General features: G+C 36.8%; 1 protein-coding gene across 4 annotated transcripts in view; it reads left to right on the top strand.

The window, feature by feature from the left end:
• The window catches only part of Inpp4b (inositol polyphosphate-4-phosphatase type II B), a 793,726-nt gene that overhangs the window by 394,459 nt on the left and 379,930 nt on the right, over positions 1–19,337 (top strand). For all 4 annotated transcript variants that reach the window (XM_029480343.2, XM_029480345.2, XM_085843791.1 and 1 more), the window contains exons 4-5: positions 14,736–14,946; positions 17,124–17,168. In XM_029480343.2, coding sequence (XP_029336203.1) covers positions 14,856–14,946; positions 17,124–17,168 — 136 coding nt within the window. In that variant the 5' untranslated portion in view covers positions 14,736–14,855. The remainder of the gene's footprint in view (positions 1–14,735; positions 14,947–17,123; positions 17,169–19,337) is intronic.

Here is a 19,337-nt window from a genome sequence, read left to right as displayed (position 1 = left end):
GAATGCATGGCATGCATTTCCATTTGCTTCTGGTCACCAGGAGAATCTTCAGTTGCAGTACTACATCCTGCTTCCAACATCACACCCCAAACATAGTGCAGGTTAATATATTTAGTTGTTGGCATAGTCTAATAAATGGGAATGAGCATCTTCCCAATATACAAAAGTGTATCCAAGGAATAATATAGTGAAATAAATTGTCCAAGAAGCCAGATTAAGCAGAAGAGCATGGTAAGCTGACTGATAGTCGTTGTCAGTGCTTTAAGCACTTGCTAGTCACTTGGTGAATGACTACAATTATAGATGCCATGTGAGAGGAACTCCAGCATATACACCAGAATAATATGGCATAAAGGCAAGATTGTTACATCAATCAAAGAGCAGAGACTAGTGAGAAAATGTTCACAGTACTTATCAGGGAAAAGAGGAGACAGAAGTTCTATGTGACAGGGATGAAGGCAGAGGTATGTGGAGGACAGAGCAAGAAATGACGCAAGAGGAGTGCAGAGAGAGGGGCCAGAGAGAGGGGTGCAGAGAGAAGGGTGTAGGGCTGAGTATAGACCCAGCTGCAGTGCTGGTAATATTAAGCACTGAAAACCAGTGTTATGGAAGGCTGAAGAGGAAACATTTCTATTTGTTCCATGTACTTTATACATGTTCGGTGCTTATTAAAAGCATATCATACAAATGGAGGGTATATCTTCTCTTCACTTTTCCTCTTGCTTGAACAGAAGAAGTCATGGAATTGACCTCTACAAGCCATCAGGAAGGTAGGCAAGGAGAAGTAGTGAAGTTGTCTCATGATAATATATATATATATATATATATATATATATATATATATATTTCAGGCATAAAGTACATTCCCAGTCCCTCCATGTTTTAGTGCCTGCCATTCCTTTCTGATCACAGAAGACAACTCATGATATGGATGGATTTATTAAATCAACCCATAGCTTGTTCTAGTTCTGTGACATGTCTTAGACAATTGCAGCATGAATGTGTAGGGGTCTTAGTGTCCTTGAATGTAACTCTTCACCCCTGTTCATTTGCAGTCACTTGTTTAGCTACTCAATTTTCCTTGCTTCCCACTGTACATATTCTTATGTTCACTGTAGAGTGATTTTACTGAGTAAATATTTTAAGTTATGATGTGTGGTTGTGTGTGCATCAGAGAGCTAAGAATCCAGCAATGAAAAAATGTTATATCCTTTGTAGATAACCCTGGGCACTATGTGAACTTCTCTACAGAGCTAAAGTGAAATTCCAATAGTCACACATCGACATTTATTCTTGCCTACAATAATAAAATGCAGAAGACAGTGTTTGAATAAAATGTGTTTTCTGTCTAACTTTGAAATTTTAAATTTCAAAAAAAAGAGAGAGAAATGCATCATCCGAAACTGTAGATATTTTGATCAATACTGCTTAGAATTTGAAACGTATCATCATAAGCAATTCAATGAGCTCTGTGAATTAATAACCTTAATGATATGAGGAATTCCCAGAGGATATAATCAAAACTTTAACTTTCATTTTGCTCAGGCACATGAAACCTAACTGATCTTGGATATGTATGTGTGTATATAATGTGTGTGTGTGACTGTGTCTGTGTCTGTGTGTGTGTGTTTGTGTCTGTCTATGTGTGTCTCTGTGTGTGTCTGTGTGCATCTGTGTGCGTCTGTGTGTGTCTGTGTGACCTCACTTAGAAGGACTTTAAAGCATCTGCCACTGTTCAGGCCACACTTCTCTAGCCTTCTCCTTGAATAAATATAAAATAACCTGTGGTCATATAATAATCTCTATACATCCCTGCTCTTGAGACACAGTGGAGATGTACTGCTGGATACCATATTTGCAATACACACTTTAAAGAAAATATCAAGGAACAACCTTTGTCATTTAAATGTAGACATTAACATCTCATTATTGCATCATTGCCTTAAGTTCTTATACATGTTATTCTTAGAAGACAACAGAGGTTGTACAAGCTTGCAATGCCACTAACAATGGAAGAGTGTTCCTCTTTCTCCACATCCTTGCCAGCATCTGCTGTCACCTGAGTTTTTGATCTTAGCCATTCTGACTGGTGTGAGGTGGAATCTCAAAGTTGATTTGATTTGTATTTCCCTGATAATTAAGGATATTGAACATTTTTTCAGGTGCTTCTCAGCCATTCGGTATTCCTCAGTTGAGAATTATTTGCTGAGCTCTTTATCCCATTTCTCTAGCTGCATATGTAGCAGAAGATGGCCTACTCGGCCATCACTGGGAAGAGAGGCCCCTTGGTATTGCAAACTTTATATGTCCCAGTACAGGGGAATGCCAGAGCCAAGAAGTGGGAGTGGGTGGGTATGGAAGCAGGGCCGGGGGGGGGGGGGGGAGGGTATAGGAACTTTCAGGATAGCATTTGAAACATATATAAAGAAAATATCTAATAAAATTAATCTATAAGAAGAAGAAGAGGAAGAGGAAGAAGGAGGAGGAGAAGAAGAAGAGGAGGAGGAAGAAGAAGAAGAAGGAAGGAAGGAAGAAAGAGAGAGAGAGAGAGAGAGAGAGAGAGAGAAAGAAAGAAAGAAAGAAAGAAAGAAAGAAAGAAAGAAAGAAAGAAAGAAAGAAAGAAAGAAAGAAAGAAAGAGAGAAAGAAAGAAAACAGAGGAAGCCATTTGAAAACCAGTAAGCATTCAGAATACTACAGATATTAGCCATTAGGTTCAATTCAAAATGAGAGATCTTGGGATGTTGCTGAAGTGTGAGAACACTAGCTTGCAAGCAAGAAGTCCTGGATTCAACTCTCAGCACAGCATGAACCCAGCTGGCAGTGTATGGCTGAGCTAAGTAAAGTAGGAAGATCTCAAGTTTCAAGGTCATTCTCAGCTTTGCAGAGAGTTCAAGGTCAGCTGAGATAGAAAAGACCCTATCTCAAAACAGAAAAACAACAAACTGTGGTGTGAAAGTTGTTATAAAACTGTTTGGGGTTACAGGGTTTAAAGGCTTTTTTTCCTCTCTCTCTCTCTCTCTCTCTCTCTCTCTCTCTCTCTCTCTCTCTCTCTCTCTCTCTCTCTTTCTCTCTCTCTCTCTCTCTTACCCTTTCTTTCTTCCTTCCTTCCTCCCTCTCTTGCTTTCTTCCTTCCCTTCTTTCTTATTTTCTTTTTTCCTTTTTCTTATTTTCTTTTTCTCCTTCTCTCCTTCTCTCCTTCTCTCCTTCTCTCCTTCCTTCCTTCCTTCCTTCCTTCCTTCCTTCCTTCCTTCCTTCCTTCCTTCCTTCCTTCCCTCCCTCCCTCCCTCCCTCCCTCCCTCCCTCCCTCCCTCCTTTCTTTCTTTCTTTCTTTCTTTCTTTCTTTCTTTCTTTCTTTCTTTCTTTCTTTCTTTCATTAAAATTCAACCTGCCACATAAAACTGCTATAGAAAAAAAATGTTGTAAAATTTCAGGACTTTGTTAAACATCCAGTGGAAGTTCTTAGATTTCTAGATGATACAAGAGTGGTAGCCAGGAATGTCACAGACTAAAGGCAGGATACTACTCAAGCTCATTTTAGAACAAGGACCTGTTAATCTGAGAACCGGGTCCATTTCTGGTTCATTTTTGGGTCTTGGTGGCATTCTCTCATCAGACATAATCATCTCAAATTTCCCATAGTGTGTTAATTCTACGTTCCATTGACTCACTCCAATACATGAGCCTTGTATTTTATTTTAAAAATATCTTTGTTTTGATTCTTTTTAAGTACTAGTGCTTGAACCCAAAGATTGTGCATGCGAGCCAAACATGCTACCAGGGAACCAAACTTCCAGACCCTGTTCTTTTCTAGATTGGTAGAAGGTGGGAATATCATAAATGTCTCACAGAGGAAATGGAGACAAGATGAAGCATACATTCACCATTCCTCAGTGTGCCTTGCCTGTTGCAGACAACATGGATCCAGTCAGGAGAGCCGGCAATACCCAGTGCCAGCAAACGTGTCTCCTCAGTACTCTACCTAAAGGCCCAGGTTCCTACTGCCATCCCTTCCTATTTTACTATAGTCTTGGCTGACCAAACTTCTCCTGATCTCAATTTTCAAATTGTCATATCAAGTCCATGAGTATTTCTGCCTTTCATTTTCCTGGGTAGCATTTTCCTTATAAGGACCATGATTTCCTCAAAGGAACATGAAGTCTGCATTATAGAAATGAGAGTGTTATCTTTTTCTCAGGCCTGGAAGAGGCCCCCTAGGTTGCTATGATCTCATTAAGATTCCAGATGCCTAACTCCGCTGTACTTCTCACAGTGATCACATCTATTGGTCTCTGCTCTCTGCAAACTGTCCTTTAGGCACATTATCTCCCCCTGGTCCCCAAGTTTCGACTGTTATACTTTTAAGTGATTAGATGATTTAATTTCCATAGAAAATTCCTCTATAATACCCTTCATACATAGTTTCTTTGTCATTTAGATGCTAGCCAGTTTCAGACACCCACTTATCTCCTGATTGTGCTTTGAAGTTCTCATCATTTAGAACGGAATACTTTGCTCATCTGCCACTAAACCATATCTTCCCCTTTCGATGGCTTCCCAATTCAGCTGAAAGTACCTTCAATTTTCTTATTACTATCATATTCTCAGCTTCATCTTTCCCTCAATGCATCATGAGACAAATATTTGACATTAAGTCAGTTGTACTCTCTAAGCTTAGTCCTTGGGGAGAAAGCCCTCAAGCAGTTAAGCTGTCACTCACCACCCCTCACCCCTGTCTGTGGTTCCAAGCACAGGCCACTTGTTCCTACTCAGTGTTCCTAGTGGCCAGCTTAAGACTCCATCTACCTACTTAAAGCTCCCCCATACACTCCCTTTCTATATCTTCCCAGCACTTGGCTTTGCCTCTTTTTTTGTTAATTAAATTTGTAAGAATAAATAAAAATTAAGGAATAAAGAAAAATACAGTACATTTTTTAATGGAATTTAAGAAAACTCAAAACTACTGTGCTCCCTCCTCACATTCCCAGTACCTTCCTCATTCCCACCATCAAGGGGCTCTGACTTTACAGATCATCCTGTATGTCCCTATAGTTGTGTCTCATGTCTGTATACTTGATGTAACATTGATCTGCAGATCACTATTTTCACAGCTTAAATGAGGGTGTTGGGTTACATGTTGTCTTAGTCAGGGTTTCTATTCCTACACAAACATCATGACCAAGAAGCAAGCTGGTGAGGAAAGGGTTTATTCAGCTTACATTTCCATGTTGCTGTTCATCTCTAAAGGAAGTCAGGACTGGAACTCAAGCAGTTCAGGAAGCAGGAGCTGATGCAGAGGCCATGAAGGGATGTTCTTTACTGGCTTGCTTCCCCTGGCTTGCTCAGCCTGCTCTCTTTTAGAACCCAAGACTACCAGCCCAGGGATGGTCCCACCCACAAGGGGCCTTTCCCCCTTGATCACTAATTGAGAAAATCCCCCACAGCTGGATCTCATGGAGGTATTTCCCCAACTGAAGCTCCTTTCTCTGTGATAACTCCAGCTTGTGTCAAGTTGACACACAAAACCAGCCAGTACACATGTTTTGAATCGCTCTAAACATCTTATCATGTCTTGTCTTCCTGCTTGGCCTGCCTCTGGTTCTCTCTTTTCTTAACAGATTCTGAGTGTTATCTTTTGGCTATATGAAATAAATATTTACTAACTTTGCTGCCAAATAGAATGGGAACTTCCCAATATGCTGATGTACTTTCTTAGTAATGGATATTTGGCTTGTTTGCAACATTTTCTTTTTCATCGGAGCTTCAGTAGTGAACATTTTCCAAACGGTTTCCTTACAACCATGTGTAAACATTTCTTTCCAATAACTTCTTGAAAGCAGCATTGGTTTACCACTTTATCAGACATTATCAGCTTGGCTTGTACTATGTCTGTCACTTGCTTCAACTGTATCAGACATCACCACCTTGGTTTCTCCTGTGGCTGGCATCAGTTTTCAGCTACACCCATATGTAGTCAACTTGGTTTCTACTATGGCTTGCCTTGGATTTTAACAGGTATTGCCAGCTTGGTTTCTATTCTGGTTGATGCTCCATCAGTGCAGAAACTTCTATGAGTTAAGTTCACCAATATTTTGGTTTGAAGTTTAATAGTGTTACCTTTTGATGCCATATCTCATTTACTTTGCCAGATGGCTAGCGAATTTCGAAATTGTCCGATGTGTTTCTCAGGCAGTTCTGCTTGATATATTTAATTACTAGTAAATACAATTGGAAGGATTTTGTTGTTTTTGCCTTTTGCTATTGATTTGCTGGCATTTAAAATATTTCCTGGAAAATAATCTTCATCTATTATAATTGTTATCTATATTTGTCTTCTTTATTCCACTTTTGCAAATGTAATTTGACCTTTTCTAATTCTAAAGTACAAGCTTAGATTATGGATTTGTGATACCTCTTCCTAATATATGCATTTAAAACTATTGCATTTCTTCAAGAAAATTTTGACATGTAGTATATATATTTCCTTGATTTCAAATATATAACATGTATCATTATAACTTCATTTTTGATTCATGGGTTATGTGGAAATATATTATTTAACTCCAGTTCTTTGGAGGGCTTTCTAAATATCTTTTACTGAGTATTTCCCTGTATAATTTTACTGTGGAAAAAAATATATTTTCTATGGCGTTGTATCTTTAAAGTTGTTAGGTTTTATGTTGTGGTCCACAAACATTACCTTAGTGAATTCTTCATGTTACTTTGCAAAAGAAAATGTGAGTTGTGCTGTCAGGTAGATAGGGTCCTCGGTGTAAGATAGGTGATTTTGTTGGTAGGATTGTTTGTCTACATCTATAGTGAAGAGGAACATTGATTTCTTCAGGTATAACTGTGCGTTTATCTATTTCTTTTCCTGTTAGAGTTATGTCAGATTATTCATATATGACCTATTTAGGCTTATTTTGCCTTTTGGTGATTAACATTTTACATCTAACAATGACCCTGTTAAAATTAGTAGATATATAATAAATTGTGTTCAGTATTTGAGATGTGACCCCAGCCTTCTTCTGATGAGTGTTTGGAGTATACATGTTTTCTCATCCTTTTGCTTCTTACCTATCTATGGTATCATATTAAAATGTAACAAAAATAATTAAACATAGCTGTGAAAGAGAGTTTGCATTTTCTATTCTGCATATCTTAGTTCTAAAAACTGGTGTGTATGTGAAATAAATTGAAAGTAATATAATTAATTGATGTTTGGATCAAAACCATTATGGTCACTAGATGCAATATATTCTAGTTTTGTTCTGTTTTTAAAAATTACAGAGGCATTTTATATCTTTATTCTATTATATCTTCATTATTAGCTTATTGCACACATTTAAATGTCATTAATGGTTATCCCAGGATTGTCATATTCAGTGTAATTCTTCAGTGCCTACCTTCTAATATGTTAGCAGAATAATCATATTCTATACCCTTAATATATAAGCAGCTCAATATATTCATCAGTGCTTCTTGTGCTTTTTAGTGTTGGTTTCACACACACACACACACACACACACACAATTTATATTTATATTTATATTTAGATGCTTTAAGCAAAAAATACTTTTATATTATTTTTGCTTTAAACTAGTGGTTGCTGTCACTGGCTTACAAGTCAAATCCAGATTATAGTGAGTTTTGTCTGTAAAGTTTAAAAGTATAGCATGCCTCTATTTTATATATTATCAGTGGCTGATTTTACATTGAAACAACTAAGTTGAGCATTTGTAACAACAACAACAATAAGGCCCACAAACCATTTGCTTTTTCTTTAATTTTTCTTTTGTTCTCAGTGCCGCAGGGCCAGCCCAGGACCTTGTACATTTAACGTAGGAACAGACAATGCTAGCATTTGCCTTAGGCAATTATCTTTTGTCCTTATTAGAAGCAAGAGAAAATGAAGTTAACTTCTATTTTCTTTGTGCCATCCTGGAGATGCTCATTTATTTCATAGACCTGCATGTATCTGTTATGCTTGAAGAACTTCTCTTAAGGTTTTTTGCAATGCTGATAATGAGGTTGTCATTCATTATTTCTGGATAAGAGCTGTTAGCACACGACAGCACTTAGCAGTTGCTTCCTCCTTGTGTAGAATGCTGGGTTGATGGGTTTTCTAATTTCAGAACATAGAAGACACCATTTGTTTTTTTCTGGAATGCATAGCTTCTAGCGTGAAGCCATTGTGTTTCTCAACTTGTTATCTTTTGCTTGGATTTTCACTGTGATTGGTGTTCAATACTATGAATAAGACTTATACTGTCTCTCTCTCTCTCTCTCTCTCTCTCTCTCTCTGTGTGTGTGTGTGTGTGTGTGTGTGTGTGTGTGTGTGTGTGTGACAGAGAGACAGAGACAGAGAGATACAGAGAAAGATACAGAGAGACATAGAGAGAGGAGAGAGAGAGAGAGAGAGAGAGAGAGAGAGAGAGAGAGAGAGATGCCTGTGGCTTACTGGTGTATAGGGGTCTATTATCTTTTATGATGTTTGCTGAGCTCCTTGGATATGTGTGTCAATGCCTTTAATCATTTTTGGAGCAATCTCAGTAAGTACTGCATCAAATATTTGCTCCATCCTCTCCCCTGAGAGATAGAATGTGCTTGGCGTTGTCACCCACATGTCACCAGTCTCTTTGCTTTCCATGTCTCTGTTTGGATGGATTCTACTGACCTACTTTCTGTTTTCCTCATTTGTAGATTATGACACAGTTATACATCAATCTGCCAGAAACAGTCTTCATTGTGCTACTCAGTGTATTTTACATTCTTAGTATTAATTTTATTTGTTTTGCTGTTTCTATCTTTGCTAACATTTCTCATGTAGTTGTGTAGAATTTTCTGCTATAGCCTCAGAATTATCTCTTTTGATTTGGTTTTTTATCGTTTCAGCATCTGTGCACTGTCTAGATGTGACTTTTTAGATGACATTCCTACATTTTTTCTTAAAATAATTTTCTTGTTTTAGCTCCCCCTTACTGCTTCTTCTGCTCTTCCCCTTGTTCTTCCCATCCTCTTTCTCTTCCTCCTCCTTTCTTCCTCCTCTATTTTTTCTGCCCCTTTCCCTTCTCCTCCTACTTTTCCTTGTTCATTTACCTCTTCTTCCTTATCTGTGTGCTATGTAGAACAGTTGGGTCTCAGCAAAAGAGAGTTAATGACTAGTGGTATATATCCCAGTTTTACTTCTAAGCCTTTAATATTTGTACAGAGGAGGTGGAATCAGTCTAGTAAGTAACTTATCAGGGCTTCAGTTTCTATGACAATCCTCAGTGCATAACTAAACTAACTGCATGTTCTTTTGGTGTTGCTATTACTTAGTAGAGGAAGGACTGAATGAATGGAAACTTTGCTCTCTGCTCTCAACTTTAGGCTTTTGCTGGAAGAGAAGTTCACTCTTCAATGCTGTTGTTTCTCTACTAGTGGTGTGCAAGTAGTGTGCTATAATTAGCACTCTGTAGTCTGTTGAGGTGGGGTAGGAGTCAGGTAGGGATGTCCTCTACTATCTTCTTAGAGCCCACACCTTAGATAGTAAGCTCTATGATCTTGGAGCTCTGTAATAAAGCATGCGAAAGTCCTTACTGGCCCTGTCTCCTGAGATTTCCCTCTCTTTACCTGTTTCCACTACATAATTGCAATGGGTCTAGGTGTGTAGCATCATGAACGGACCTGTTATTTCTGCACTGTTGGGGTATGATGAGGGTAGTGCTATGTTCTTTTTCTGAGATGACTGCTCTTCCTCCCATGGGTATGTGTCACAAAGAGGTGCAGTCTCTAGACACCCACTCAGCTCTGTGGTTTTTTGTTGTTTTGTTTTTTTGTTTTTTTTATGAGCACCTGAGTTATGCCTAAGACAGAGAATCTATTAATGAGTCTAGACAACCCTTGACTTGTGGGTCTTGTATATCTGATGCTACCTCTGAACTGACTATTAGTAATTCATAAAACATTCTGACTGAGTTTTTACTACCAGTGTGTGGCCTGGCATTCTTCTCCTCATTCTTGGTCCGATGTGTTTTCTAGATTCAGATTGATGACCTTTCAACATTTTTGGAGAGTTTTGATTGTATACATTGCTGACTTTTTCTTGACATAGGGTAAGGCTCTTTCTCTTAAGTCTTTGCAAATGGAAGCTTGAAAGTTCTGTGTCTATTTTCTAGATATGTGTTCTGTTTTTTTCATTGCTACAGTATTGTTTGTTCACAGATAGTTTTTATTTTACTGTTGATAGATATCTTTGATTTGCATTACTCTTATAACAGACGCTGACCAAAATCAACTTGAGGAGTGGTTTACTTCAGTGTATATGTGCCGATCATAGGATCCATAAAGGTATATATCAAGGTAGGGACTCAAGGAAGGAATATGGAGGAAGAACTAAAGCAGAGATCATGAAAGAATGCTACTTATTGTCTTTGTCTTTAATATTTGGCCAGCTTGCTTTCTTGGTCACCCCAGGGCCACCTGTTCAGTGGTGCCACTGTCTATGTTGTCCTTGGCTCTCCTACATTAATCGTTAACAAAGAAATTGTCTCACAGACTTGCAGAAATTCCAGTTTTATGGAGGCATTTTCTCAATTATGATTCTTCTTCCTAGATATGTTGAGGTTTTTGTCAAGTTGAAAAAAACACTAACTAGAAATATTGATTTATTGATCTTTAGTTATATGGTCTGAGCTTTTCAAGGTGGATTGGGAAATTTCCCTATATTTAATTTATAAATATGTGAATATATCTTTTTCTCAACAGGAAATGAGGTCATTTTGGAGAGCATACTAAAGTTCCTACAGCTTCCTGTGAGACCCTTGTCTCATTGTCAGTGTCTGTTCATCTTCCTTTCTTAAACCAGACTGTTTGTTTTATACTTTATCTTACTATTTCCTGTTTCCTTCCATCAATCAGTTACTCTCATATCTGCCCATAGGAATAGCACAGTCTCTACTCAATGGCCCTAGTTCTTACCAGCGAGCATTTCAACAGAATAATGGCAGTATTCCATTGTTTTCTTCTGTACTCCAGTCTGTAGATTTCATTACATTTTATACTTTGTTTCCCAAGGAATTACTAGTTATCCCACTAAATATCTTTGTATCTTATGATTCTTTAAACCTTTCTTCTCATTCTATGCATTTTTGGCAAACTTATACATTATATTGACTTAGCAATTAGCCAGTGTTTCTGAATGTGTGTGTGTGTGTGTGTGTGTGTGTGTGTGTGTGTCTGTATTTTTCTCTAGCCTGAGTCTCTTGAGAATCTATACACTATGTTCAAGCACTTTCTAAGTTGTTACCCTAGGACCACATGCTTAAATTGATATTTGCTTCTTTGACTGTTGCCTTGTTTATTATCTGGAAGCTTCAATTGTTTACAAATTCAATATTACTCCTATTTTTACAAGTGCTACTCTAATATGGCACCAAATTCTATCATCAAGACCAGTAATTCTGTGTAAAAATTTCCTTTGAAATTATGGCTGTCTTTTCAATGGCGATTTTCTTTGTTGGTATAAATTCTCATTTTATTTTTCTGAACTATTACATTCACCTACAACTAAGATGATTTTCTTATCATTACCATTGCTCACCATCTTTGACACTTGATAAATGTTCTACAGTTCAACTGTGGGATAGACTTGCTATGGTTAGTTTCTTCTCCTTCTACCTAGTTTGGTCTGAAGGCCCTTTTACTACCTAGTCACTTAGTGTTGTATATTTCTAGTCTGAAAGCAATTTCAATTTCTTTTTAAAAAACTGTCATGAAAACAAGAATAAACAACCTCTTCATACTGGGTGCTAGGAGATCTTTCATGAACTCTGTCTAAATAGGAATAAGGCCAAAGAATGAACTTGAAGGTGGCATTCCTACACTTAGGATGGATGGCAGGACATGAGAGTGTTTATCCCCTCTGACCCTGTCTGCCCTTTGGGACTTTGAAGTTCAAGAGTGGAGTAAAACACCCCATCCTTGAATCTGATCACATAATACTCTTGTTATACCTCCAGTTACAGCTTTCTAGAAGTCCAGAGTGCCCAACCAGGTGCATTCACATAATATAGAGTAGAAGAAAATGTGAGCTCATCTCGCTTCATCAAACTCTGTTGTCTTTCTCTTCCCTGTCCTAGAATAAATAGCATGACTCAGTCTTTAGACAGATGGTACAGTTTGATACAACTAAATTGTATCATTTAAAGCAAGTATCTTTATTTTATTCTCTGAATGTAATCACCATAAGATCTGATTCCTCTATATTTCTCTTACATTATTTGTAATTTTAATTAAATTTTCAGTGTTATTTTTTCTTAGAACTTAAGAAAAAAAAACATTTCCCAGATTTGACAAGGCTACATTACATTAGACATTTAGACATTTAGAAAAGATGCTTTCTAAAACATGGAACAATTGCTAAGTACAATTACTTAGTATTATGCCCTGTACTTACTATTCATGGTTAGCACTGTCTTGACCAGATGATGCCATTTAATCTGCCTGTCAGTAATGAATGACAAGCAACACACAGCAGCCTTGTAATGTTGAAGATATCTCATATTGACACTCTACTGTGGAAGGTCTTTGCCCAGTCTCTTCCTAACTAAACATAATTCCTGTAAATGACTTTTATGAGCATTTCAGAGTTTTCATTTTAGTGTGAGGTATGTAAAATACTTAACAATGTTTATTACATAGTCTATGAGAAATATTGTTTAATTAAATGTAACTTGATAAAGCTACCCATCATTTAACCTCCTTTGGTGGTGGGATCAGGAGAGAACAAACAGTCCTTTCCAGCTATTAGGTAGTACAAATATGTATTTGATTCATTGCTGTTCTGAGTAACTCTAAAGGACATGAACTGGACTGAATGGTTGTTATGCTTAAAGACAGACTTTTAAATAATGTGTGGTGTGCAGAAACAACAGTTTGTGTATGATCAGCAAAGTAGAACACTTCCAAAAAGGCACGGATCAGAAATACCAATACTTTCCTTGCCACCTGGAAAGTTAGTGAGCTTTCTGGAACTTTGCTATTGATATGGTCTGAGGTGTATATCTCAATCGCAAGTATCAAATCTTAAACTATTCTTCAGTGCAACAAAAGAAGAATAAAAATGGGACCCTGGGCTCAGCAGTAGCACTTGCTATTCCTTTCAGTACTGTTTTCCCTTGCTGCATTTGTTTTGAGCAGAAAGATGATATGGTTCAAATGGGACCATGGCAACAAGAGCTCAGATGTGTCTAACTTTATTCTTCTCCCATCTCTCCCCATCACACAAGTGCACATGTACCTGCGCTAGCATTTATTTTATCAATTATTTCACACTTACTGTGCTGAGTGGTTATTATATCAAGGATTCATATTATCTTGTGTGGATCTTTCAATTTTTTTATAAGATGACCGATCAGGATTAAGGGTTGTGTATTTAATTAAAATATTCTAAGAAGGTTGATAAAGTCCTTGTCAGAATGGTGACAGAGTAGTATCAGGTTTTGGGGGAGACTATGCAATGAGAATATGTGTATTTATCAGAAAAGAATTACAATTTTAAAAGCCCAAAAAGAATGTAGAGAGAATTTTCTTAATTAAAAAATATTTTTTAAAGAGATGTTTACAATCTAACTGATGGTAAATGGTTCTTTATTTCAGATAATATTCTCAATGCTTTTAATATTAAGAACCAAGTGGCTATTTTGTAATACTTTCTAAAGATTCAGGTTGCTTTCTCCATGTAATTGTTGCCAGCTGATTTCTATGAACTAATGCTGAATCTTAAATGAAGCCACTTTGTTAAGGACAACAAAATGAGGGAGTGTTGATTTGTGGGTTTCGAGGTCACATCAATACTCTGAACCAAAGTTGTTGGCTGCTATCTCATTAAGCATCTCTGTGTAGGCATGTAAAGATTTTTGCACATTTTAATTCAGCTGGTGACTTGATTTAAAACATTGATTTTTTTCCAATTCATTCTCGGTTGTATATATCAACATGAATTTGTTACTATTGAAAGCTTGCTTTCTACAGCAGGGTACTAAATTGGGGTGGAGCTTTCTCTCCTCCTGTGGATTTCCATAAGTTTTCTTCTGTTGCTTTCATTTTCCCTTGTGCTTCATCTTTTCAGAATTATTTTTCATTCTTCTCCCACCATGCTCTGATCATTAAGCAATTAAATCACTATCAGACAGAACAGTAGGAGAGTCTGTGGAAAAGAACAGTAGGAGAGTCTGTGGAAAGTTACAAGGTTGGGAATGCCTTGTTCAACCCGTTGGCCTAACTTAGAAGAAAAATGCATGCCAAATTATGGTTACGTGCTTGTGACTAATTCTCTGAAAAGAGCACAGCAGAACCTAAGGGACATAAAGGGAAGGAGTCACAGTAATGGTCATGGTGGCAACACAGGCAAATTTCTTGATAGGAAGCCATCTGCTCCTGCCACCTACTCTATTTGGTATACATTAAGTTAGCAACCCTGTATCTACCTTATAGCTCAGAAAATTAAATTGAAGGGATGAGTATCTCTTTCTGGAAATTTAGAAATTTCTCATACTACTGCAATAATTCTCTTGAAAATACTAACTTAGCCTAGGGCTTCCAGTTTTCTTCCCAGCTTGGTTCTGTGAGTGTAAGAGGGCTGGGCGTGGAGGGAAGGGAATTTGAAACTACTTGTATTTTCTATATTGATTCTTAGCTTTGAATTGAGGTTAAAATGACAGCAATGTTGAATATTGATATTTTCTATGTGCAGAATTTCACAGTGGACTATTAGATCGTTAATGTGAAGATACACCAACGTTAAACCGGAGCTCATTACCTGGTACCATTTGAAAAAGACACCGTGGAGAATAAGTCAGTTGTGAGGTGGATCATGGAAATCAAAGAGGAAGGAACATCAGAAGAAGGCCAGCATTTTCTTCCTGCAGCTCAGGCAAATGACCCTGAGGACATTCAGTTTACCAGTAAGTGTGTGTGTGTATGTGTGTGCCTCCCGTCGGTCTCTAAAGAGCCACTGTATTAACTAAACAAATATCCCTGTGCATTCACAGAAACCTGGGTTCCACCAAATGCCACTAGGTTACCTCATTTCTTTGCCATTTTCCCTCTGTGCTTTAAGTCCTCTCATCCTATATCTTGGATGAGACAGATGATAGGTCATGGACCAGAATCAAATGATAAAATTTCCAATGTGTATTAAATACTGATAAATATATTTTATGGGCTCTTCCCAGATGCTAACCATACTTAAAAAGAGCTCCCATTTGGTACTTATTTATTCTTATAGAAAATTAATATTTTGGAAGCTAGACATGTTTAAGACCAAAAGGTATTTAAGCTGAAAGCATTAGTGAAAAATGTTGCACAAGAAGCTTTGCCTCAGTGCTTAACAGAGGCCACTAATTCACATAACAGTGAAAGCTTAGAGATTTGGCTGAGATTTACATCTGGACATTGGAATCAGTTTTTGTGCTACTCATGTAATTAAGAAGTGTAAGCGTGTGCTATGCTTTCTCTCCTGCTTAAATTACAGGGTTTCCGTTTGTTCTTTAGAATCAATAGTGTCCTTTCTTTCAGAGCGTTCCCTTTACCCATTTTTTTTCTAATGCTAGCAAATAGGTCCCTAACCTCATTAAATTTATGGCCTGAAAATTATCTTCCAAAAATGGTATTGGTTGGGTGCATTGAATGTGGTGTCAAAGCTTAGAGCAGAGTTAATTATTAGTATCAAAACAAAAACAAAAACCAACCAAAGCAAAAAACCCTATATTATTTGATTTTCACAAAAACATACATAATTATTCTAGCCTGTGTTGGATAGTCTAACATTGGTAACTGAAATATTTTTAAATGTCAGCAGGAGAGAAAAAAAATAAATGGTTGCTGTGCAGAAATAAATCAAAACAAAAATGCTAACTTTGTAAATAAAATAGGCATTCCATTTTATTCAAAAAGATGGTTTTAACAATAGCTCATTGACCAAATGCCAGTTGGTTTACACAGTCTCTGAGTGACAGGCAAAGTCAGGTACTTTACATTTGTTTTCAAGTGACGTAATTTCCTATGCTTTGGCTACTTATAAGTTTTAAGAAATGTCATGTCATTCATTCATGTCCTCCTCTATGCTTGTTGGGGTTTCTATTGACTATCTATGTCCCAAAAGCTGATCATTCCACTTCCTAACCTATCCACACTTGTGGATACCTGAGACCCGCCTGCCCACACTTGTGGACAGCTGTTCTGAGACTCACTTCTGCACTTCTGCTTCATCTTAAATCATTTTATATGCTGTCTTCTTTTTGAAATATCGCTGACAAAGGGAGTTGAAGTATTTGTTGATTTTTAAAAACAAAATCGCTATCATTTGATTTTGCCAAATGAAGACTCCTGAACCAGATTCTGGGGTGAAAGACTTCTAGTGCAGAGAGGCAGAGAAAGTGCCCAACTGACCTAACTCCTCAACCTATATCCCAGAAAGAAAGAACCAGGTTTTCTTCTCCAGATGTCTTAGAAACCCTTGTAATGGAATGCCCTCCTTTCTACTTCCTTTCACTTTCTATTGTTTTTTTTCCCTTTGTTCACTTCCTGTCAACTTGTTGTTGCTTGGTATACCCCTTGATCTATGGTTGACTTTATTTAATCTTGTTTACAGTAGACAGAAGGCTCTGGATTGAAGGTGTGTGCTAGGGCTGAGCTACACCACAATTAGAAACAGGATTTTCCAGCACACAATTTCATAGTGTGATCAAATATCCTGCAACACTCTTGGATTCAAGGTGGAGGCTACTGCTCAGGCACTCCACTAGAGACAGACTTTTCTAGTATACAGTCTCAGGGGATCACAGTATGATCAGGTATCCTGCAATAAGTATTGAGCAAAATGATGTTGAAATGGCCAATAAACAAAATAACCAATTCCATACCCATGCCTACTAGAACATGGTTTTTAAATCTCCATTGAGTTTACAATGGATAGCATGACTTCATCAGAGAATTCATAATGATTAGCCTGATAATTTATTTAGCTTTATTCATTCTTCCAAAATGTATGTATTATTTGGTATGGTGAAACAGTGCATATGCTATTGTAACACATTTAATGCATAATTTTAAAACCTGAACTTATCCCCACTATTTATAGGCATCCAGAAGATTCCGAATGAGCCACAGTTGGAATTCATTCTTGGTAAGGAATTCTCCCTTATTTATAGCAAGCAGTAGAATGAGAATTTGTGCAGACATTCGTAAATTATGGTTGTATTACTTGTATCATTAAATTTTACTTTTTAAACATTGTTCTAGTAAAAATTTTTCCATAACATAGTAATTATTTTCCTCAACTAGTAATAATAAACAAATAATCTGGGCTTGCTGCCTAGATCCATTTGGTGCCATAATAGTGTATATTTTCTTTTGAACTAAACGTTTTAAAATGACACATGCACATATTCAAATTGGTACGCTGAGATGAGATATATTTTACATGTCAGTAGAGATATTTTCTGTAGATTGGGAGAGAGATTTAAAAATATAGATATATGATCTGAGTTTTAATGATTTGAAGTCTCAATTTTTTTAGGCTCACACACTTTCATTAACTATGTAGCAAATTTGTAGCCTGTTGTCAATGTATTTTATTTTAAGTATATCTTAATGAGATAACAATTATATATAATTAATATTTTAAGCATCCTTAAAAGGGTATATGGCAACTAAACATTCTGGATTGGAATTTCCTAAGTACTGAGAAACAGGCAAACTTGTGAAAACTCAAGAAATATTCTTGGAACAGCTGATAAAGCTATACTTTGCTTCTTTAAGTTTTGAGATGCTTTTGGGCACAGAAAGAATCTGTTTTTAGGAAGCAAGTGAGAGGCAAAGGAGATAAAGGTATCCTAACACCCTGACGAGTATCCAGCACTTCTCAAGCATCTGTCTACCTTCCATTTGAAATTAATTTTAAAGAAAATAAAACCTTTCTTTTGGGCTTTGTGGAAAGATAAGAGTAGTTAGAAACATCCATATTTTAAAGTACAAACAAAGCCTTATTTTATTACATACAGAAAAAGAGAGGTCTGAGGGAGACAAGAGTCTGAGATTAAAGAGAGACAAGGAGACCAGTTTACAAGGAACAGTTTATCAGAGCTATTTCATATAAAAGCCCAGTTTAACAGCAAATCTTTAAAGTTCAGTAGCAACTCTTTTGTCTCTTATACTTTGGGTTTTGAAGCATGGAAGATAATCACAGCCATTAAAATTTATTCATAATAATGTCCAGTTTAAATAATGTCCATTTCTTTTTTCCTCATATATATTCAAAAACAGAGCAATATTGTTAAAGATGGTTAATTTTATGTTAATAAATAACAAGAAATACCTAGTAAGAGAACACACATTTATCAAAGATATTCGGTGTAGAGGAAATTGGAGATTTAGAAAATGAATGTTATAAACCATCAGCTTCAAAGCATGTGAAGACCCCCAACATGCCCATTTCTTACAGAACTTTTTCATTACTTACTGTCTCATTGAGGATGGCATCCCGAACCTTGCCTGTACTGTATTAGTCTGTTAATTCCCACCCCCCAGACTAATTTTTTTAATTCCCAAAATTCTTTGGCTCTAAATACATCATTAACTATCCATTTTATGGTGAATAGACAATATCAATTCTCAAACTATCTTTACTATTATGAAGGAGATACATACTTACTTATTTAAAGTAGAAAAGAACAAATTCAAGAACATTATAGAATATTGGACAAGAGAGGAGACTATGGAACAATATAAAATACAGAACAAGAGAGGAGACCTTTTCACTATTCCAATATTTTGATATTTGATTCACTACCCTTAACCAAGATGTTGAAATAGCTTGAAATTTTCAACAGCTTTGCTTTATAAAGTGGGAAAGCACACACACTTATTATATAGTCAGGTGATTTACATAAGTCATTTCATGTGGAAACTTGTTTTTCAGTGATATCTGTGTTGGTAAAGTATCATTTTATCTTTCTGGAATTTCCCTGCTACATCTTTATTCAAGTAAATGAGGTTGCAGATTCTTAGTCAACGAGCAAGCTAATTGGCTAAAGACATCTTGATAGAGGTAGATAGGAATGCTCTGAGAAAGCACTCTGCCCACCACTAAGCACGTATTTTAATGGGTGACTGGAGCTAAATGAAGTAATTTACCCTTACAGCTGGAAGATTGCAAACACATTAGTTTCCTTGCCTTCCCACATGTCCTTTATTTTCAGAAAGAGAGAAAGAAAGAAAGAAAGAAAGAAAGAAAGAAAGAAAGAAAGAAAGAAAGAAAGAAAGAAAGAAGCCGGGCAGTGGTGGTGCACACCTT

The sequence above is a fragment of the Mus caroli genome, unplaced genomic scaffold (genome assembly GCF_978045245.1).
Source record: "Mus caroli unplaced genomic scaffold, Mus_caroli_1 scaffold_10, whole genome shotgun sequence".
Lineage (NCBI taxonomy): Eukaryota > Metazoa > Chordata > Mammalia > Rodentia > Muridae > Mus > Mus caroli.
Note: the sequence above shows the minus strand (reverse complement) of the source record. Positions and strands in the feature narration are given on the sequence as shown.